This window comes from Pyrus communis, chromosome 7, assembly GCF_963583255.1.
Source record: "Pyrus communis chromosome 7, drPyrComm1.1, whole genome shotgun sequence".
Lineage (NCBI taxonomy): Eukaryota > Viridiplantae > Streptophyta > Magnoliopsida > Rosales > Rosaceae > Pyrus > Pyrus communis.
In genome coordinates, this window is record NC_084809.1 from 24,584,765 (window position 1) to 24,607,949 (window position 23,185).

Sequence of the window (23,185 nt, forward strand, 5' to 3'; positions counted from 1 at the left end):
GTTGGGTTGTTATCAGGTCATATCTTAAGAACACATCAAAATAAAAACCTTGACACGACACAATCCATTCAAAAATAACAGATATGACACTAAAATAACAAATCGACCCATTTGCTAATTCTAAATATGGGAGAACGTAGGTGACTATTAGATAATCTCTAATTCATGAGATAAAACTCTTGAAAAAAAATAATAAAAAATAAATAAATAACCCCCATGGGATAAAACTTTAAATATAAACTTTAAATCCACGCTCACCATCTCCAACCATTAGGCTAAAATAAGTCATAGGGAGAAAATATATATTTGGGTTAGATTCTTCCAGGATTTAAGCCTGACTTAAATTATTCTAGACCCACCAAATTATCATATTTCAAATCTTTTTGTTTTTTACTTATAATCTAACGGCTGTGATCAAATGAGATTAAATCTAATGGTATAAAAAAGATTTGACAGTCCAAAATTAAATTTAACCCTAAAATTTTACTTAAAACTTTATAAATACTTATGTATTTGTATGATTTTTAATACTTATCAGAATTTAAATATTTTTAAATTAAAATGTTCATAAAAATAAATTAGAATAATCTACATCAATTCTATTTTCAAAAAAGTTATCAAAAAAAATTAAGCTAAAATTATTATTTAATAATTTCAAGCTAAAATTTTAAATCATAAAAGTTAAAAGGAAAAAAAAATAATTTATGAATTATGGCTTAAAATTTTTCGGCTTAGGATTTATTAGATTGGCCCATCACCAATTTGTCCTTATAAAATGGAGTTGATTAGCGTTGACTTCGTGTCTTATTTTGAAAGTAACTTCTTCCACGTGTAGTGCTGAGTTGCCACAACAAGCAACAGCAAGCAAAGCGTGTGGCTCTCCCCTCTCAAACATGCCTTTCAGTTCATTATCCTCGTTGCCTATGCGACCACTATCAGGCACAGCATCTCCATCCACACCCTCTTTATTTAGCCATTACTATCAGACTTTGATTTGAGGTGTCGTAGCATCTCCTGAGATGTTACGACGCCTCGAATCAGTGCAACTGGATCTAATTATTCGCTTAATTGCGAATAAGAAGATGCACAAAACATGTGTCGACTTGTCGTATAGAAAACTGCAGTGGGAAGTGGGAACCAACTATTGATGGAATTGACAAGAATTTGCACCTATAGATTTGCTTCCTACATATACATTTTACAACAAAGCTAAAACAAGGAAGAGTTAAAAATTGTTGGCTAAAGTAACAACAATGCAGAATCTGTTACAATTTTGGAAACTGATAAGAGTATGTTGTATCTCATCCTTCTTCCTTCGGAAGGTGCGCTCAACCTGAATATCGATTTAATGCCCAACCTGAAATAGAATATAGAAACGGCAGATTCAGGATTGTCAAAGTTTTACATCTCGCCATTTGAAAACTGGTCTGAATAGATCATGAAAACCCGAAAGAAGCAACCATTCCCAAGTAAATAAGTTTAGCAAAAGTCAGAAATCAAATGTACAGTATTCTTCGGTGAAAGATAATGAGATGAACAGACATATGATTCCACGAGATGGTGAAAAGACGAGTCTTCAGTGTTGGATATATTAAAATTTTGCATAACTGGTTATCCCTAAATCTCATGGGAAAATCCAAGCAAGCATTTGTATGTGAAGAATATGCCCTCAGAAGAAGTTTAATGAAAAAAATGTCGAAACAGACAAACTTAACAATATTTCTACTAAATTGTTTGCATGCCATCAAGCGACTTACCAAAATTACTGAGTTGGGCGATGTTAGTTGATCCTATATGTATATAGGCAGAGTGGAAGGATCAGGCTGGTGGCAGTGGACGCCGACAAGTTGGGCACTCCATCTTTATATCCATCCACCTTTGTAAACAACCAGAGTGAAAGCAGTGTTCACATGGTGTCACCTGTAAGGGAAATAGAACATTAAACCAAGCACCTAAGTTTGGGTACTTATATTACAATATAAAACATCCCATCACAGTACCATGCAATCAGTCGAACGTTGTGTGAGATTAACTGCAGTCATGCAAATGACACAATCTGTGGTGTGATTCGTATTCTGATCGAACCTTCTATAGTAGCTATATTTTTCAGGTAGAATCTGTAAACCATCAAACAGAAATGAGATATAGATATAATTACAGACCTTCAAGATGAAAATTCAAAAAGCACTTCGTTACAATCTTTTGTATTACATTCAATTGAGTAAACTTCGTATTACATTCAATTGAATAAACCTGCTCCTTGCTTGGGGAAATTCCACAACAGGTTACCCGTATAATTAACATTGATTCACAATACAGCAATGGTGGCTGTCTTGACGTGAGTTTGTGTGTCATTGTGACGTCAAAAGGGAAGTGTCTAAAAATCAATTTCCAGGAAGATATAAATGAGCAGAGTTAGATCGAACCTGACGAGGAATGAACCACCGAGAGCCAAGATAGTGCTGAAGAAGAAGAATGGATGCTTGCAGTCCAATAAATACACCCAAACAAATACACCAACTCTTGTCAGGCTCAATGCGCATGAAGTTGTTAGGGCAACCAAATATGTATAATGGGACTGCAAGTCGCATAACAGTCATGCCCAAGATGTAATGAGGATGCAAAGGTTTTCTTGAATCACGAATAACATTGGTGATTATTTGAGGTATCCAAAAGGAGTACATAAGGAGAAGAATAGGCCTCAGGAAGTTATGGAACTCGTACATGAGCAGAATGCCTCCCAAAAGGATCCCATCTGCAAAGAGTTACCAGTTCTCAATATAGACAAATTTTAAATCAAGCCACCTACTATATCAAAGTAACTGGAACGATTAATTTAGTCTAGCATCAAAATACATTAGTTGTTCTCGTTTGGATATATAAACTTGAAACTACGAATCAAGCATCAGAGTATATTAGCCTAGCAAAGATGTATGTAAAAATTGTATATTCATGGTGGTGATAACACTGGCTTACGAGGTTTTCTCAGAATACCAAAGGGGCTTCTATTCAAAAAATTTAAAGTCAAAGGGTTTTGTGTACTTTTGAAATCAATCTAACTCAGTTGTATTAATCAAAACGTAGGTCAAGGACTCAAGCGTCATTTTACTTTTTTACCTTTACAAATGTACTATACCTAGAAAGTCTGAGTTAGCTTCTTCTATATATGTTCCGGCCTTACACCACTAAAAGACGACTAAAGCATATATCTTCTAGCTGGCCAACTAGGAGTGATAAGTAGAACTTCCAACCAAAAACAAAATGGAACTGGGTGGAGAGGCCAAAGATCATTTGAACTCTACTCTACTTCCCCGATGTGGGACTAGTACTCTCAACCCCTCGTAAGTGTGGTATCACTTGAGCCTAACACCTAGACAACACATATTGGGGGATGCGGACACGTGTGGCCATTGGGCCCAGCACGTGAATCGCCTACTTTGATACTATTTTAGTATGTAAACATCCAACCTAAAATCAAACTTTGTCCTGAAAGATACAACTATTATGAAAATTCACACCCTCATCTTGTTAAAATATTTGCATATGTTTCATTGGGGTTTTATTTCTTGTATAAATTTTTACTCTATGTACTTCATATAATTAACTTCTAAAATATTTTTTTCCTTTAAGAAAACTCACGCCTTCACCTTGTTAAAATATTTGCATGTGTCAATTGTTCCTTCTGAACTTCTTTGTTTTAAGGCTAAATACTTCTTCCTCAAGAATATAACGAAATTAACTTCTAGGAGTAGGATAGCAATGGATATGTAGAATCCATAAGCATCATTCCCGATAAATGCTACAACTCTACATACCAATCAAAAATTGATAAAATGGCATTCCACATGCAAACAAAGAAGGATATATTCCAAATTAGTACTTACAGAAACGGCTATACAGAACTGAAAGCTCACGCCTCATCGTCTCCCAACCTTCCCCACTATTTGTAGGCCTACTAGCTTTCCATATAGCAAGAAGATATCTCATCTCGAATATTGAGAATACCACAAACTTGAAAAAAGCGGCAGTTGCAAAAGCATTAAATAAGGATTCTGTATAAACAAGAAATAAGGCAAAAAAATATATAGAGTTAGTAAGGAGAAACAAAATATATAATGCCTACAAAATACTGTCAATAAGCAAAAATTAACATGTGATAAGCATATGACGTAACTACAGAGGATATAGGCACATATTATTAAGTATGTGATGAAAGCTGGTCAAATAGGACATGTATTCTATAAACATAACAGATGATACACATGTATCAGGCTGTAACAAACTTCGTTTAGGGTCTTGAGAAAAAGATTTCTTATGGAAGGCTGGAAGCATGAACTTTGCAGTGCAACTCTTAAAGAGCCCATCCGTTTTATTTCCTTCAGAAATCTATGTAACAAAAAGCTACTATAAGTTGGTGAAAATAATATTCGAAGTAGTTGCTTATCTTAAATTAGGAAGCATTGGTCTCTATTTACAACTTTGATGTAAGACAGGAGTGTTTCTCATTGTAATCTTAAACTCAATACTTCCCAATCACAATAATTTACCCTTTTGTAGTGACTATACTACTACAACTGCTTCAACGCAAGTGTCTTGCTAGTATAGTTACCAACAAGAGCTCAACTTACCAACAAGTATTCCTGCAGTCAAATGCAGAAGGCAGAGATAAGAATCCATGATAGCCTGTTGGCCAATCATTAAAATTGAAACTTTGGCAGCCCCCTGAAAAGTGCACTTATAAATACAAATGCATGTATTATTAAAATCCAATTTCTTTTTATGTTCAGACAAAAATTCTTACTGACTGAGTGTTGCTATGCTCCATTTGCCGAATTAAGAGAAGAACTTGGAGAAAAGAGACCTGAGGAACTACGTCAAGGAATATGCCTACATATATATGGCATAAAACATTGAAATTAACATGAAATACAATGATAAATAAAGGATACAAAGGTGACCATCAAGGTATAGTTCACTGCTTTGTTGTAGTACACCTCCACATTGACAGAAGTAGCATTTAATATAAAGGGAGTGAAGCAATCACCACCATCATCCACTGCAGGACTCTCCATCAATGATTCTATATGGTATTGATCACGATCTCCATCTAATAAACATTTGTAGAAATTTGAATGAGCATGGAACTTTAGAAACAAACGAACAAATAATTAAGTCCATTCACAACATAAGACCAGAAGGTTTTGACCTCCCACAGGCACAAGCCCCTCAATACAAAGAAAATAAAAGATTATATGAAAGATAGAAACAAATTGCAAGAAAAGAATCAGTACATGGGCAAGAATTACATGATGAAGATGGTTCATTAGATAAGCATTATATCCACTTAGGTGAAAAACATAGACTAACAATTAAAAGTGCTTCTGAATCATATCATATCAGGCAAAGTGTTGGCAAGAAATGTGAAACTAGTTTAGAGATTCCGTAGTTTCTTAAAAAAAAATAAAAAAATAAAAAAATTTAGAGTTATATGTTTTTAGAGAAAAAAAAAAATTAGGGAAAGGATGGTGAGGAAGCGATTAAAAGGAAAGAAAGAATCCATACGCTGAGAAAAATCAAATACCATTATGGGCGGATGCGACGCGTGAAATTTGGCCTGCGATTTCTATATTACAGTGTTTCTCCATTTCATAAATTGGAGCTGCAGTATGAGCAAATAAAATTATCATAACATGATAAAAGCAATATGCAAATAATTCATAGTGATGTGGGAGAAATTACAATGCTTTTTCCTCCATATTTTATCTCGAGGAGATTCTTGGAAAACCTGGGAAGAGAAAACTCCAAGCTGTTCCAAAGGTATAGACGTAACATGTGAGTACTTGAAGCCTCTGTAATTGCATTTGACTTTCTAAATTAATGACTTACTCTTATATTTTTAATTTTTTATTCCCAAACAATTACAAGTATTACCATCTCTCATATATTTTTGACACTCCAGATTACAAAAACTAACATATGACTAGCAGCAGCGAGCAAACACCAAAACATAGTGCATCATAAGATGACAGAAAGCAGAGCTATAAGGCTTCATAACAATAAATTGAACAAAAATTACCATATGATACGGATTTGACAATAAATATTCTTCTTCTTGGCTTGACTCTCCCTCTTTTCCACTGCAAAATGATAAAGCACATATTTTTTTCTTAAAGAGATAGAGCACATATGTATAACAGAAGATATTAAATGCAAGCGGGTGTAAATGATGCATCAATGAAACGGAGCAAAAGCCTCCAATAACACAACCAGGAAAAATTACCTGTTAGCTACCATTCGAAGTTGTCTAAATGGCCATATAAATACACCCTCCACCCTGATTTGAATACCACCAACATTGTGTTCATTGTCAAACACATCATGGAAAATAATTACCCCCTATTGTCAGCCAAATGAAGAAATAGACTGTTATTTTAAAAAAAAAAGTATGATAATTAACGTTAACACTAAAACAAATTCTAAAAACTAAACATCCAAGGAAATAGTGTTACAGTTATGTAGGCCATGAGAAGATAGCATATTTGAGCCTTTTGGCTGCTTGGTGGTTTAAAGATGATCAAAGCCCATCACATGAATATCATACAAGTGCACATGCACCCCAATGTGATATGGGGAAACTGAAGCAGGTGCGCCAGGGACTGTATAAAGATTCTAATTTAAACCCTAGAGTTTCAAAGTATCTATTTACTCATAAGGCAATGTGAAGCTGGCCCCCAAGCTTCACAAGAAAAGACAAAGTCTACCAATACATGACTCACAACACAATAGCCGCACTTGCTAAATCAAGCCTCCAATGCTACAGGGGAAAAATTAGACTGCTAATTCACGGAAAACATGTTCCATCAGGATAAAATTTATTGGTATAAAAGCATCCTGAGGCATTGCTACATTGGCCTGACCAGGCAAAGGCTGCTTAGGTTTATGTCATGTGTGTGCATGAACCCATCCATCTTTGAATACACACATACATCTATACATAACTAAGTTTGGTCACACATCGGACAAAACTCACCCACCCACCATCTGTATGAATAGACCTGCACATTCATCACCAAATATTGGACGTGCCATTTTTCTGTTGCTGATATCATGTATAATAATGCTCTTTCTCAATAAAAACCCTTTTTATCTTATGAACTCAGGCATATATACAGAGGCAGACCTTATCTAATATGACAGTCATTGAGGGTTCAAACTGCTCACCTGCACGTAATGTACGCCAGTTATTTTTGTCTGCGTGCTAACTAATTCAATGATAGTGTCGCCATGGGAATTCCTAAAATCCGGAAATCTGGAAGAGCTATTTGTAGAATCAGGAAACTTCCAAGTCCCTGCAACTCACATATAAACATATGTATGTAGAATCAGGTCAAATAGAAAACTTTGTAAGCTTAGTTTTAAGGCTCCATTAAGTTTTATAGTAAGGTGCTTGAATATAATGTCAACTATAAAGATAATTTGGGTTTGTGCCAGAGGACACAAAAAGAAAGAACTCATGGAATTTTGAAAGATCCATTGTAGTTAGTTATTTAGATAATTCATAATATTAGACAGAACCTAATGAGCTATATCGTTTGGGACAGAGTTTGTTTTTGGGCTTCCCTTTGGACGTCCGTATCTTGAAAATGTATGCATACCGTCATCCAGAGGCTTATGCCACTCATCATACATTGGGATAGAGTTTGTTATCAGGCTATATTTATAATTAGAATTCCGATGTACACTTGGTTTTTTAGGTCTGCTGCCATCTCTGTTGCTTAGCTATGCTTTGTAGTCTTTGTTGATTAGCATATTCTAGATAGATTTGTGGGCAACTTTGCCCCTGTATTGATCTATTCTTTTTAAAGAAATTATCTTTCTTATTAAAAAACGTAGCATTGTTACAGCTACACAATCCAATAAATTTTGCAACCTCTGCTTCTTACCCAATTACTTCAGCAATAAGCTTCACGATACAAAATTCTATGGAGAACACTAAGAACATCTTAATGATCCAATTAGTAATGAACAAATTTTTAACAAGTAATAGCAGCAATAACTAACATTATTAATATATATATATATATAAGTTACAAACCTCTGTAAGTTCCTGTTATATTCCACGTAGAAAAAGGTCCTAAATCAATTTCATCCTTTCTTACAAATAGCCACTGCAAAATGAAAATTGAGGAATTTAGAAGGTTTGTTCAATTTCATACCATTAAAAAAAACAAAATTTTGGTCATAAACCTACTTCATATAAAAAGTACATGGATATGTCAAACAAATCATATCAATACCAATATCTGCAGGTGATGTAATTGAAAAACTTTAGCGGTTAACAGCAAACATCTAAATAAGCATTTAGGTCCACGTACTTTTTCCTTTTATTTGGGGGAGGGGAATGGTGAGTGTCAAACTCTTGCCATGTTGATGCAGCCCAAAAATGGGAACCACCAAGGGAAAAACAAGCAGACAGAAATATTGCACCACATGTGAATCATTGCTCATATGGTTTAAGTGATCATAGCAAAATTCAAAGTAAAACACAACTAGTGTGGTTCTCCAACTAAATTAACTCAGAATTAAAAGTCACCATGGGCTGCAGAACACAGCATCTGAAACTAAATTAACCATACACCATAACTTTCTTAAGCAACAGGCTTCATAACAAAGGTTCACAACATGAATGTGTTAGTTTTCAAAAAGTATAACACCAATATTGAGCTCTCCATTAACCTAACTATAGAAACGTGAACTTCGATGTTCATTTACCATCGTATCCATACCTTCCCCACCAAAACTTCACACTGAGTTAATATAGGCAGTAAATACCATGTTAATATTTACATACACACAAATGCGCAGATCAAATTCACATTTCCACATTGAAATTCACAATATTTACCCTAAAAACATCATATAGTTCAATCACAAACAACCAAATACAACAAAATTAAGCACGGAAAACAAAAAAAACCCGAAATTTCGACTACCAACCTCATCGCCCCATGATCGAGCCCGTTCCCGCAAGGGTCTAAGACCGGCCACCGGCTGAAAAAGCACAAAAGCGACCCAAACCCAGAATAAAACCCGGTACAGCTTGCTCCGCCGAGACCACAAAGACCCCAAATTCCGCACGGCCCCCGAATCAAAACCCATAAATCCCATACCCGAAATTCAACTCCGAATTTCCACCACCAGCGCCAAGCCTCTGTGTTGGGAAAGAAATCGAAAAATTGAAGAGAAAAACAAGAAACCCATTGGAGTACAGAGCTAAAGAGAGAGATAGAAGGGGGGTTTTGCTTCAATTGGAGTCGAGCATTGGAGGAAGTTGCCAGCCGATCAATGGAGAAAATGAAAGCTCAACGACTAAATGACCCCTAATTATTCTTAAGCAACGACAACAACAAAAACTAAGAACAAAGGAAATACTAAATTTATAATTTGATTGTACTTATTGATAATAATAGTGATAATTTATTGTGGGTTTGAGGTTAAGAGGGTTGGTTCGAGAGCTTGTGAGGAAGAAGAAGCCGTGGAAATGGTGGTTGACATGTCCACTGGTTTTGTATTCTGGTTTTGTATTCTTGTTTGGGGTAAAGGTGGGCGTACGCTCCTCAACGAACATGGCACTCACCGCCAATGTGAGTGAGGGCTCAGCATCACATTCTTGTTCTTGTTTTGTGTGGGCTGGCGTGTAGACTGGCTGGTTTTCCAACCAAAGAGGATAAATATAGTCTTGTAAGAAATTATATTTTAACGAGCATGTGAACCCATATTTTTATATCATTTCTAACCGAATATGCTAAACATATTTCTTAATAATTTATTAGTTTTAAGTTTATTTTTAAAATTTATAGTAAATGTAATTTAACTATCATATTAGTAAACTAGATGAGAACTACGACTAAAATTTTATTTTTTATATTTAATTTTGAAAACTACATTCTAATCAAGTCAATCATACATTATGAAAGATTCATCTTGAAAATCTATGGCCAGAGTAACTGTTGATTAAGCTATGTTTGTAAGAATTTCTTTAACATGAGATGCATCATGAGGATCATATATAACTATATGTGATTTGACGTAATTCCATATCAGATAAATCTTGATCGAGATTGTGATAGAAGAATCGAATTGCATTGTAACTACAATCAAGGTTCGAAAGACTATCATGATTAGTTCGCGTATTTTTCTACGAATCCAGGTAGCCATGACATGTTAAGTGTCACTCATGGATTATAGAATTGAATTAATTCATTAATTAATTTTGTTGCCAGATTTAGTTAGAACCTAAGAGGTCATACACATATGATAAGTTCTAGTAACATTATATGGATGATGATAATATATAATTAATTATTTGGACTTATTGGTCATGGTTTTAATTAAATAGGCATTGGGCTTTATTTAATTAAAAAACGTCCAAATCACAAATCCAAAAAGTGGTAATTGAGGGGCTTGGCACATGGAACAAGTCCATGCAGCCAAACCCTAAGTAGGGTACGGCTAAAGGGGACGTCGATGAGTATATAATACTCCTTGTGTTTTCTCTCTAATATATAGTGCAAAAGTTGTTTAGTTTTGTCCCTTAAAGAAAAGAGAGAGAAAAACCCTAAAGCCAAAACATCTTGTGTGCTGCTCATCCTACATTGATCCAAGTGTGAGATGTTGCTAGCACATCAAATCGATCACTCCATCATCTAGTGCTAGTTTTATCAGTGTGGATACTCTCACAGGCTCAACATCTAGGAACTTTGGGTGATCAATCATGAAGAGAAATATTGCAAGCATGAGAATGATCTAATCAAGCGGCATGCACGTGACAAAAGGTTCCAATAAGTTAATGTCTACAACTTCTTAACTTGTTGCTTTATCAATTACAACTAACCGGATATATAACTGCAAGAACATATTGTATATCATTTATTACTTTCCACTGCGTATTTGATTATTCGAATTGAATTTATCCTGATAATATGCCTGGAAACCCAGCAATAAGAACCTCTTATAACAGGTCAGATGACTGAAAGAGAAAAAAATTTAGACTATAGCCGAGCACCTGTTGTAATCTTTAAATCTATATATTTCGAGAACCACAGTGGATGTATCCAAGTTTTGAGAGGTGAACCATTTAAATTTTAAGTCCATTATTTCATAGTTTTGAACTCGTGCCCATCAAGGGCTAGTTGTTCTAAGTTTTTTAACCTGCAATTTTTTCTTAGTACAATGATATATTTTACACTAAGGGGAGGGGGAGTTCAAATAAGCAACACAATAAGCAACTTAATTTAGTATCAAATTCTCTATCCACGAGATTCGAACCTAAACCTCTCACTTACACTTACAAGTGAAGAGAAATACCACCAGACAGTAGTTCTGAGTGGCTTTAAATTTTAAGCTTTAATAAGTCATCACTTTCGTTTGTTCAAATTAAGGGTAAATTAGTGAGACTTGAATGTGAGAATTTATCTTTGATTTTTTTTCTCTTACGATCGTGTGGGGTACATGGAAACGATAAATGAGTTGAGAACCATATGCATGTGATTCTCGATGAGTCTGATAAGCAAGATACCAATTGTAATAATTCGAAAATTAGAAACAACTCTAGGATCCCACAAATATGAAACCTGACACCACTATTCTCCCTAAACGGTCTTAGGACCAAGCGATACTTTCACCTTTCAACTCATATTCATATTTATCTTAAAACATGAAACTGATTTAATTCAATTTCTTGATTTTTGGACAAAAATAACCAAAATACCTCTTTTAAATATATTGAACTTACGTGCTTATCTATCTCTCAAATACATGTCGCTAATCTATTAGACGTTATGTGTTCATCTGTCATGTGGAATTATAAAATTGAAATGGGGATAAAGTGGTAATAACAAGGGGATACGGTTGAAATTCATTTGGTTGATTTTTGAAAGGTTTCAATTTTTGACTTACATGTTCTTCATTGTTTATTAAGTTTCCTTGAGTTCGTATATTGTTTCAAGTTGAATTAGGCTTGGTTATAAATGCAACTTTTGTGTTAGCAAATTGTGTTTGTAAGTTTATGTCAGAGTATTGAGGAAAATGATTAAATGGATTTTAATCCTAGCAAAAGCAGAGAATTCACTAATTTGGATGCTAACTATAAGCTTTAAAGAATTGATCACCGAATAATTAAGATAAAAAATAACTTACACTCAGTCCCAAGCAGTTGAAGAAGCAAAGGAAGCCCTAAAAGCAAACTCCAAAGTTGTGGAAGCCCTTGACTCCGAACCAGTGATTCTGAAAATGAAATTTCTTTTAAGTTATTAATCGGATCTTGAACCGTCTATCAATTAATAAACCTTAAAACCAAGAAAATAAAATACTTAATAAAGCTAAAACCAAGAATAAAAAAATTCTGACTCAGGTTACAGTTGCCGTTGCGGTTGATGATGTCATCATCATCGCCACTGCCATCAAAACCACCAGAAATGGCGCCATTCCTTCTTTCACTAGAGGTGTATGAGCTCTCAAATTTGCCCAGCACGAGCCTTCTCCTTAAAATTCCAACTGCTCAAACGAGGAGATAGACATCCAATAAGACGATCACAAATGAGACAATCATGATGGCCCTTACGATGTATTCAATGGTTGGTCGCATAAACATAGGGTAGTAGGTACTCCATGCAAAGATCCCTCAAGGTTGGTGGCGGTCCGGGCTTGACGATGTTGTTATGAACTTTGATGCCCATAAAGCTGAGCAGCGAAACAAGGAATTGAAAATATTGATTTGATGCCGTTGCAGTCACCGGTGGCATGAATGGAATGGGCAGACAACGAGTCATTGATTTTTTGTTGAAATTAAGTAACCGGTCATTGTTGTGGTCATTATCAGGTTTCAATTATGTCGAGGTCTGCCTCTCGGTTGCTCACAGCTACCTGAAAGTCGTGAATTGTTTGGATCACCCCGTACAATTTTCCAGTTTCTGGTATCGCCACCGTTGTTGATCTTTTGCTTCTTGAAACAACAAAATTATAACCCTAATTCTGCAAAGAACGAAAATGCACCTTCTAATTATTTAGTTTCGGGCAGGATAAAACGGAAACCAACTGCACCAACTTCATTTGTTACACTTAAGTTTATTTTGCTTGGTTTGCTAATCTATTTTATTCAGCAATGATGGGTTCAAGTGAGGCTCCAATAGTAAATGACTCAATGGAAGAAGACGTTGGTCGGTCGGTCGAGTTAAGAGGACATGGTTAGGGATTTTAGGCATCGATTTGTTTTTCGTTAGTTTCGTTGTTAGGCAAGCCTTTCTTCTGTACTCAAAAAGAAAAAGAAAGACAAAAAAAAAAAGTAGATACGCGCCAAATAGGTCAAACTTATGACCTTCTGCATATGCTCTATCCACTGAGCTACAAGCACTTGATGTCAGCTTTTCAGCTTAGAGTTCAAATCTTCTGCACCCATTTGTGCATGTGGTCTCTTTGGCTTTCTCGAAATTATGACACTTGTCTCCTAACTCAACCAAATCTAACAGAGTTAACTTCAAATAAAATAAGGGAAAAAAAAAAAGTAAAAGAGGATCCCATCGTGCTGGTAACTTTCCACATCTATCTCAGGGCTTGTTTGCTAATTCGTAATCAAATTGTGGGGAAGTGAATTGAGGAGGAAATCGAATTAGATTCCTGTTAAAGTTTACTAATCTAACTGGAATTGGAATACAAATGATATTTGTTCCATATTTATTGTTTACTAGTTCACTAGAATCAAAATTAAAACTTGATTGATTACTAAATTGTCCTTGTTTTTAAATTATTTTTATGCTATAATTATTGAAAATGGTTTATCTATAAAAATAAATTTATATTTGTAAATTTATCCTTTCTCCCTCCCATCCTTTCATCCCATCTATTATTTTCTTCACCAACTTCCAGAGCCCCCCCACGCCTCTTCGTTTCATCCTTGTTGCCTTTTTCTTTTCCAACCCGCACAGCCCTTCCCACCACTCATCATACTCACAGGTCTCCCACGCTCCACCTTTCCTCCATATCTTCTTCTTCCCTAGCCCCCACAACCTCCCATATTCCCATATCCTCCCACCGCCTCCCGTATTCACATGTCCTCCTACCACCCCGCCACCTCCCAATTTGGGTGGATTTGCAGAAGACGAATTAAGCACAATTTAGGAACAAAAGTTTGATTCTTGGAGGACACCAATTCAATGAATTCAATTACCACCTGTTACTAGAGAATCTGTAACGACCTATCCCAGATTTTACTATTTTTATAATTTTAAAATGTGAATTTACAAAAATGCCCTTCGAGGCAAAAAATATTGACTTTGGTGACCACCTTGTTGTGTCATGTAAGATTCATTTCCTTGGTGTATCCTTGTAGCACTCATCATTACGAATGTGCGGGCACAATCGGTTTTGAATTTAAAGCTAGAACAAAGATTTTATGAAATTTGAATCATATGGGCATTTTGGTAATTTTACTTCTCATGTGATATTTTTATATTTCATCTTTTCTTGTCTCCCGACACTCTCTCTATTCTTCCTTCATTTTTTTCTCCTTTCTCTACCCAGTGAAGACTCTCTCTAGAACTCTCTCTCTCCTTGTCTATCCCCCTCATCTCTACAACACTCTCTCCGAGCTCGCACAACCAACAACGACAACACTGCCTCCACCCCTACTTGCCCCGGCCACTCCGGCGAGCACCATCTCCTATCTATGGACCCTCCCTCCTTCATCTCTCACCTCTCTATGATCTCACTTTCTCTTATTCGACAGCCACTGTTCATCGCCTTCCCCGATGAACCATGGCAAGTTCTCACCATCCTCGACGCAGGTAAGCTCCTAAAATCTTCTAGATCATGTTTTAGGGTTAGATTAGACTAGTTGGTAAGTGTTAATTGAGTGTTGGATGCAGGAAACACCTCAGGAATAATTTCCCAGATTTCTAGAATTTGAAACTATGGCCATTTGGACACTTTCAAACACCTTTTTTCAGCCAACTTTGGCCATGTCGCGACCTCCAATAGGTATGTATCGATTCCCTACATTCGTAACTTCATTTAGGTTCTTAAATCACTGAAATTGGTTAAGAATCGAGCTATGAAAGTCAAGCTGAAACCTGCAAAATCCCTGGCCTCACGAGGAAGGCGAATACTCCTATACTCGCTGGCGCGTGGGGCTGCATGTGGGTTGTAGTGCACGGCGCGTGGGGCACACGCGCCTCTTCTGAACTGTATTCCGCTACCGTCCATGTCGGCGCCGACGACTTTTTCGGCCAACTTTCTGGCAACCCAAAGCAGCACGTAAGGGAACCAAGGTCTCTCCTTCGGTTTTTCAATGTGCGACCGTCCGTTTTCCCAAATTCGATCATTTTAGTAGAGTTTTAATAAATGGTCCCGATTTGTGTTTAGGTGCGTTGGTTGGAAGTGATCTCGTCCTTTCTAGTTCGATCAGTTCCTCGGTAGCAGAATATTTGTGAGTGTGCCTTTCTTAAATTGCATGATTTTTATTAAATGCTAGGCTTGCATTCTCGAAAAGCATGATTTCATGATTTTACGTTTTATGCATTATTTATGATTTATCGAATTATGTTTTACGAAAGGTTATGAATTATTGGATTTACGCGTTAAGACAACCGACTTCGATAAAAAAAAATGAAAGCTAGCCGAACCAAAGATGTTGCAGGATGAAATATTACGGATTTACAAATATGATTTATTATGGTTTATGAATTGATGCTTTGAGCCTTTAAGCTTCAATGATTTGGAAAGATTATAATTTATGTTTTCGGTGCTCATCTAGTGTGTGATCATACAACACATACACACAACCTAAGTATGTAGACGCCTATGGCCATATGACACATTTAAGGATATTTATGACATACTCCCAGTTTCACTGGCAAAACCAGTGTCAGACAGCTTCACTAGCCACAACTAGTGTCGGTGTGTTATGTTATATATTTCTTCTCTGACGTAACCCAGAGTCGTACAACTTCACCTTCGGGTGATGGGACCTACCATATTTCTTCACTGACGTAACCTAGTATCGTACAGCTTCACCTACGGGTGATGGTTATGCCTTCGGGCGATTATGATGTCCCTAGTTGAGTACTTCATTGACTTGACTTACGAGATTCTTGGGATTTGCCCTTGGGCGTTTCGTTATCACTTTTAAAGATGATTTTATCGTAGAAACATCTTATAGCATGTAGAGTTTTTAGAAAAACCTATTATGTAGTATTATATGTGTTTTCAAAACAGGAGGTTAGTATGTTAAGAAAGAAATCGATTTTCATATTATTACTATTATTATAAATTATGGTCTACCCACCTTTTGGTTTTTGCGCCCCCTTTAGGACTTAGAATCGAGATGTACGATCTCGACATCAAGGCATTCTTGGATTGGTATTTTTGAGTTCCCTCGGTGTAGGACTCTTTTTATTTTTTATTTTTATTTTTTATAATCTCATTTATTTCATAATTTTCCTTCTGTATTAGTCTCAATTAATTGTATGCTCTGAATACGTTCCTATATTTGCATATTTCATTATATTTAAATTTACATATTTTTAGTCACATTCATCCTTCCTTTATAACTTGCATGCATGTTAAAATGACTTCGTCACTCTCGGGTGTCGGTCAGCACGTGTAGTATCCCACATCGCCCGTGAGGGCGTGGTCTTTGGGCCTTATATATCCATGCCCAGAGCTTTAATTTCAGAGAGGCCTTTTGTGGACTACGGTCCATAAGAACAAAACCGTGCGGTAGCTGGGTGGCTGCGAAATTGTCACATCCCAGACTCCAACCTCTCGGATATTGTCCGCTTTGGCATTCTGGGCCTGGAATCCTGGGAATGCTCTCGCACGCTACTCGCTTAACTTCAGAGTTCCCATAAAACTCGAAGCCAGTGAGCTCCCAGAAACAAAACCGTGAGGGCGTGGTCGGGGCCCAAAGCGGACAATATCGTGCTACGGTGGTGGAGCGGGCCAAGGAAGTGATCCGCCCCGAGCCAGGATGTGACAATTTGGTATCAGAGCCTAACCCTGGCCGTGGTGTGCCGACGAGGACGTCGGGCCCCTAAGGGGGGTGGATTGTGACATCCCACATCGCCCAGGGGAGTGATCCTTAAATGTATATTCCAATCCCTACCTGGCACGAGACCTTTTGGGAGCTCACTAGCTTCGGGTTCCGTAGGAACTCCGAAGTTAAGCGAGAAAGAGGCTAGAGCAATCCCATGATGGGTGACCCACTGGGAAGTTGCTCGTGAGTTCCCAAAAACAAAACCGTGAGGGAATGGTAAGCCCAAAGCGGACAATATCGTGCTTCGGTGGTGGAGCGGGCCCGGGAAGTGATCCGCCCCGGGCCGGGATGTGACAGCACGTGCCTATCCTAGTATTTGGAGATATCGGGGTTGGGGCGTGTCAGAATCTGATTTCAGGAAATTTCTGAATTCATCTGGGTCCCACATGGTTTTTGATTCCTCCCACATTAATAAACATCGGTGTAATATGTAATTGAATTGAATTCCTTTTTTTTTTTATTCACATTACTTGCTCTCATTTCTGTCTCTCCCTTCCTTGCTTCTCTCTCAATCTTGAACCACTGCCTCCTTGGTTTCCTGCAACTTCCACACCTTTGACCAAGCAAAAGCTCCTTTATACTTTCTCCCAGCAGGTAATTCCTCCTTTCCTCCTCATCTCTGATTCTGCTTCGGAATTCGTTTCCTCTTTGGATTTTGTTTCCCTCTTTCATCAACGCGTTTGCAATTTGAATTTAGAATTTTGATTTCAGGTATTTTCATGGAAGTTTCTAGACTGATTTCAATTTCGCTTTTGATTTTGATTCCGTCGAATTTAGTAGATCTGATTGATTGGATTCGTCACCATCGATTTAATCAAAATTTGGGAGATGATTTAGTAGAATAGTCCATTCTGGGTGCAGAAGATTTTGCAGAGTTTTATGTTTGTCGAAATTTGAGAAACGAAGGCGGTGGGATAGGGAGCGTGGCTTTCTTTTCTGGATTTGATTTGCGACGGTTGAGGGATGTAGATGCGGTGGGGTTGCGAAGATGAAGGGTCTAGTTACGAGAGAGGATTTTTGTCGGATTCTCTAATCACATCCGTTCATTGTATATTGTGCGGCCAATTTTTGTCTACTTTTTATATTTATTTTTTTAAATAAAAAATTTACAATGATTTCTAAGCATACGATGTACGATGAACGGATGTGATTTGAGAATCCCCAATTCCTCACAAAGAGAATCCGGCGAGAATCCTCATGTTCTAATTAGAAGATAACAGAGAGAGTTGGCAGTGTTAAAGTTGGGTTTAGAAAAGGGAGTTTTAATGAAAAGCCCATGATACTGTTCACTTTAACGAAAAATCAAATTTTTACACTAAAAAGTCAATCATGATTCTATTTTACCTTTTATTTTATCCTTATTTTTAAAACTCAAAAATTTCAAACCATTTTCATTAGTTTTCTTTTAAAAAATGACCAGCTGTCACGAAATGCAGAAGCTTTGAACTCGACAGCTCATCCGGCAAAAATATCGCCACATAGTTAGTGATTCTACGCGAATCTTCGCCGTTTTCCTTTCCCCTGCCACTCTGTTCCACGGCCGAATGTATGCAAAGCCATCGCGGAAACCATCTTTAAACTCCTAACGACGTCGTGTTGGGACTGAGTCTCTCTCCTCCTCTGCGACAATGGAAGTGTCGACCAAAGGTAAAGGAACTGTGACGTCACTCTCCTCCTTGTTCCCCGTAGAAGACGCACAGAAAGCAGCGAAGCGCGTGGAGGACACGATCGCCGAGAAGCAGCAGCAGCTCGACCACCTCCGAGGCTTCACCGCCGACAACACGAGCCTCGTAAATCTCGTCATGAAACTCCCCGACCACCTCCACCACGATATTATGGTAGACCTTAAACCCTACTCCACCAAATTCCAATCCCTCATTTCTTCTTTTTTTTTTTCCTTAGAAAAATTAAATTAATTGCTTATTTTTTAGGTTCCGTTTGGCAAGGCAGCCTTCTTCCCTGGGCGTTTGGTGCACACCAATGAGTTTCTGGTAAGATTATTATTGCAAATTGAGTAGTTTTGATTGTCTCAACAGCAGCCAAACAGGGTGTTTTTGAGCGACTTGTTTGCTACAGGTTCTGCTAGGGGAAGGTTACTATGCGGAAAGGACGTCGAAGCAAACAGTGGATATTTTGATGAGGAGGGGGAAGGAATTGGACTCCCAAGTGGATTCCCTCAATGCCATTCTTGCTGATCTCAAATTCGAGGCTTCCTTTATTGACTCTACAGCCTCTGAGGCCGCGGTAATGCCCAAATTTAACTCTCTAATTTTTCTTATCCATACGTTGTTGAATATGGTTGAAATTTTGTTTCTTTGCTTGTGTGACATAGTGTACCTTTCAATTGGGTTTCTAATAAAATCACAATATACCGAAAAAGTAATGCTTATTGTCTCTACATTGAAGCTTGCATCCCAAAGTAATTTAAACTAATCAACAGCAGGATAGGTAATGTCACAAATGTGTCACATTCATATGCGACTGCTTTTTATTAGTTATAATGCATAACAAAAACTACATATGTGTGTATATATATTTTCAATAGCTATGGGTTCCTGAAAGGTTCTTTTTAGTGGTTAGCAAGTAAGTTTCTTTTTCGCTAATTTGTAAATTGTTGGTGTTTATATCGGAGATATTTGATTCTCTAAAAATTCAGTTTATTGTAAGGAATTTGTATCAGTGTGTATATGAACTTGGTATTTTTTAATGCTTGTACCACAGGAGGGCCTTGTAGAGATAAAGGAAGATTATGTGGAGGAAAGTTCTTCTGAAGAAGAATCTGAGCTAGGCAGGTTTTCTTCCTTTTTCCCCTCAATAAGTTAGAATGTGTTTCAAGTTGCATAGGGCTGAATCGGTTTTGTCTGCATTGTGGATTGCTTATTAGTTTTTTTTGCTGGCCTTGGCATATAAGAAAAAACTATTCTTTTATCAACTTTTAGCGAGGTTGAAATTTAGACTGCATTTATACTCATTAGGCATTGGGGTGAAGGGCCTGTGTTCTGTTTTTTGTTTTTATTTTTTCATCTGGGGGATAACTTAACCTTTTGTTGTTTGTGGGAAGGTATTAAAAACACACCCTATTTTGTCAAATTGTTCTGAAGTATCTGATGCTGGTTTTAGAATTCTCCTGACCTTCTCATCAAAATTTGTGCCAAGAGAACCCAACTAAAGTGGTTCGCTGCTGCAAGTCAAATAAGTGATTGTGGTCAATTATTTTCCAGGTCCACTTAAGCAAGATTCTCCTAGTTCTACTGGAGCAGACAATACAAAAGTTTCAGATGAAGATGAAGAATATGCTCGTATACTGGCCAGGATGGATGAACTTGAGAAAGAAGAACTTGAAGCTGAAAGTGAGATAGTGAGTGAAGAAGAGCAAAGTGATAATGACAGTGATGAAAACAAGAAAATCAAAGTTGACTTGCATCAGTTTCCGGATCATAAATCTCTTCATCAGAATGACAAGTTTTCAGAGGTAATCTTTTGCATTTGTCTTGATACGTTGACGAAATGATAATAAAAACACATGAATATGTAGTGACTAATTTCTGTTCCAAGCCAAAAAATGGCCAACTACTCAATTTTAATCACTGATAAAATAGGAGTCAATGCCAAGAAAACCTCCAGAGACAAATGATGCAATTGCTCCCAGCAAAGAAAGTTTTATCGATCAGCGAAGTGTAAGTGATGGCATTTCATGTTCCTCTTGTGTAGGTAGAGATATAAGTGTGCTAGTTAATTTTATAGAACAGGTGTGGATGTCTCAAGAAGAGCCAGCAGTCCCAATATGTTTTATAGGACCAAGAGCTCTTACCTATATAAATCATTTCTGATATAATATGACCATTTTCTTTCGAGGTGATGCATATAATTTTTCTTTTCAAATCATAACCTATAAATTGTATAGTTTAGAGGATAAACTATTAAAATTTTAAACTGACCTCGTAGTATAAACGTTGATTCTATAAACGTTGAGAATCAAATAGAATTGTAAAATGGGATATTGACTGGGTAGAGCCTGATTGGGTCATATATTCATTGAACTTGAAAATGAAATATAATTTTTATTATAAATTTTATAGCTATCAAATAAAATATTAATTAAAGAAAAAGTTTCACTAGTTGTTCTAATGAGTTGCCTAACTTGTCTTAGATGTTATTGAAAAAATTGTTTGTTAATGTTTCCATCGCTTATATGCTGTTAGTTGTCAAAAAAAAAAAATATGCTGTTAGTTGTCGTTATTGAATTTATCTCGTTACTAAAATTGCAGTGTTCTGGCCTGACAGTGCAATCAATACCTGAAGGTTAGTAGCTAACATCTCTCTCTCACACAGTGATAAATTGTGTTAGTGCCTTGCAGTTCACAACTTGCCCTAAGTAAAGGTAGAACCTTTCCCCTTTTTCTCTCTCCGCCAATGTGCTTTTGAAGTTTATTGCCAAGAATGAGGAACTTTCTTTCTTTTGGTAATCTCTTTTTTAGAAATAATTCTCCTTTCTACTACTGGTACTGTGAGGTGCTCTTGAGTCAAGACACGCCTTTCTATTCCTAAGATGTCATGTTTTGGCAGGACAAGATGTTAAATTGTTTAATACATAGATTTGTGATACCCTACCTGGGTTTTTGAAGTTTTGGTATGAGGAGATATATGATGTTTTATTTTGGCACACACACCACATTCTCCAATTACTGTAGTATCATTTTCAAACTTTGATCACTACTTAATTGATTCCTTAATTATGATTTACCCAGAGACAAGTTCACGTGGAAATATATCTCCGAATGCTATGAAAAGTAAATCTGAGAAAGCTTTGGTGCCTCCTAAAGTTGAGGGTGTTCAAGCTGTACCATCACCTATAAGTCGGGTACAGAGCAATTAGTTTTGATTTGAGCCTCGATCGTATGAATAATTCCAGTTCTAACTATAAGCATTGAGCATTGTTTTATCAAAAAATGCTACTCTTACTGCATGGTTGTACCATCTCTCCAACACAAATGAGACTTGTATGTGTTGGAAGGCCCTACCTTTATTAGAAAGATGGTACAAATGAAATGATGGTGCAAATATGTGGTAAACGTAGCATTACTCTCTGTTTTATTCATATGTGGACGGCTCCACACACAAATGGTAGTTTGCAACAAATCTTGGTTATAATGATCCTTTCTTGTTTTATAGGTTACTCTCCAAAGTTCAAAACCAAAATTCGATGATAAAAAAGTATGTTCCCATGCATTACTATAGCAATTCGGTTAGTTATTTTTTGAGTTGTTACTGTATGTACTATTTTTTGTGCAGGCATTTACAGGTTCTATAGTCGAACGTGTCCATAATTTACAGACAGATTCAAGGAACCAAACTTCTGCTACATCACAGGTAGTTTGGGCTACTACATGATAAAAATGTTTTTAGTGGCCTCTTCATTGTCTAAAATGTTGTTTTGACTGTTGCAGTCTTCTGATTCTCAACCTTCAAAGCCAGTTTCAAGATTCAGGATGCAGAGGAAATAGTTACATTGTTGGCATATGGATTATGGAAGTGTTAACACACGAGCCATTTTAAAATCAGAATGCAAATTAGAGAAAGGAAAAGAATCATCAGCCTGATTTTATGTGGAGTAGAAAAACTATATGGAGTAGCAAAAGTTTTGCGTGACTTGAACTTTCGGATAACCGTATTTGATGAACATGTCGCATCCAGTTGTTTAATGAAAAACAATCGCTACCAAAGTTGGTTGATTTTTGTTCTGTGTTCAACGGTTCATTTTTTTCCTTGCTTCTCATGCTACCTCGTTGGTAAACAGCTTTCCTGAAAGGTCACGAAATTTGAAACTAAGCCACATAAGAAAATGCAAATATCTTGACATGAGACTTGGTGTGAAGGTGAGTTGGAGAGATCACAATATGGTGTGAGGATGAGTTAGAGAGAGAGAATAAACTTCATTTTGAAATTGAATGACTCTTGACAAAGAAACTTGGGGGATACATAATACTAGCCTTCATGGGCAAAAGATATTTTTTGCTGACTTACATATTTTAAATGTATTTATATACGTGAATTGTTTTAATATTTTTTTTATGACAAAAAAAGTCAAATATTTGG

At 36.7% G+C, this 23,185-nt stretch overlaps 2 protein-coding genes across 4 annotated transcripts; one reads left to right on the plus strand and one right to left on the minus strand.

Moving 5' to 3' along the window:
- Positions 1-882: 882 nt before the first annotated feature.
- Positions 883-9,610, minus strand: LOC137740104 (transmembrane E3 ubiquitin-protein ligase FLY2-like). The gene is made up of 15 exons (XM_068479913.1): positions 8,998-9,610; positions 8,096-8,168; positions 7,222-7,349; positions 6,281-6,396; positions 6,077-6,137; positions 5,740-5,806; positions 5,582-5,659; positions 4,950-5,107; positions 4,802-4,861; positions 4,629-4,722; positions 3,885-4,052; positions 2,427-2,755; positions 2,001-2,117; positions 1,758-1,920; positions 883-1,357 (listed from the first exon to the last, which is right to left on the minus strand). Exons 1-14 carry the CDS (start codon positions 9,166-9,168, stop codon positions 1,819-1,821), a joined length of 1,722 nt encoding a protein of 573 aa, XP_068336014.1. The 5' UTR covers positions 9,169-9,610; the 3' UTR covers positions 883-1,357; positions 1,758-1,818.
- An 8,881-nt stretch (positions 9,611-18,491) lies between these two features.
- Positions 18,492-22,830, plus strand: LOC137739608 (uncharacterized). Of its 3 annotated transcripts, XM_068479235.1 has the most exons (11): positions 18,494-18,927; positions 19,021-19,080; positions 19,166-19,333; positions 19,811-19,877; positions 20,311-20,561; positions 20,689-20,766; positions 21,358-21,391; positions 21,838-21,950; positions 22,262-22,303; positions 22,382-22,459; positions 22,537-22,830. In XM_068479235.1, exons 1-11 carry the CDS (start codon positions 18,718-18,720, stop codon positions 22,591-22,593), a joined length of 1,158 nt encoding a protein of 385 aa, XP_068335336.1. In that variant the 5' UTR covers positions 18,494-18,717; the 3' UTR covers positions 22,594-22,830. The 3 variants fall into 3 exon arrangements, with proteins under 3 accessions (XP_068335337.1, XP_068335338.1, XP_068335336.1); XM_068479236.1 differs by lacking the exon at positions 22,262-22,303 and having other exon boundaries at positions 18,492-18,927; XM_068479237.1 differs by lacking the exon at positions 20,689-20,766 and having other exon boundaries at positions 18,493-18,927.
- The last annotated feature ends 355 nt before the right edge of the window (positions 22,831-23,185 follow it).

Bases quoted from the DNA above. Each gene is read 5' to 3' on its own strand.
- LOC137740104 (XM_068479913.1), bottom strand. From the start codon at position 9,168: ATGGGATTTATGGGTTTTGATTCGGGGGCCGTGCGGAATTTGGGGTCT. The intron at 5,807-6,076 runs GTAATTTTTGTT...CCTTTGGAACAG, and splicing joins TGTCAAATCCGTATCATATG to CTTGGAGTTTTCTCTTCCCA. The intron at 2,118-2,426 runs GTTCGATCTAAC...GATGGTTTACAG, and splicing joins GGTGGTTCATTCCTCGTCAG to ATTCTACCTGAAAAATATAG.
- LOC137739608 (XM_068479235.1), top strand. From the start codon at position 18,718: ATGGAAGTGTCGACCAAAGGTAAAGGAACTGTGACGTCACTCTCCTCC. The intron at 19,334-19,810 runs GTAATGCCCAAA...CTTGTACCACAG, and splicing joins CTACAGCCTCTGAGGCCGCG to GAGGGCCTTGTAGAGATAAA. The intron at 20,562-20,688 runs GTAATCTTTTGC...CTGATAAAATAG, and splicing joins AGAATGACAAGTTTTCAGAG to GAGTCAATGCCAAGAAAACC.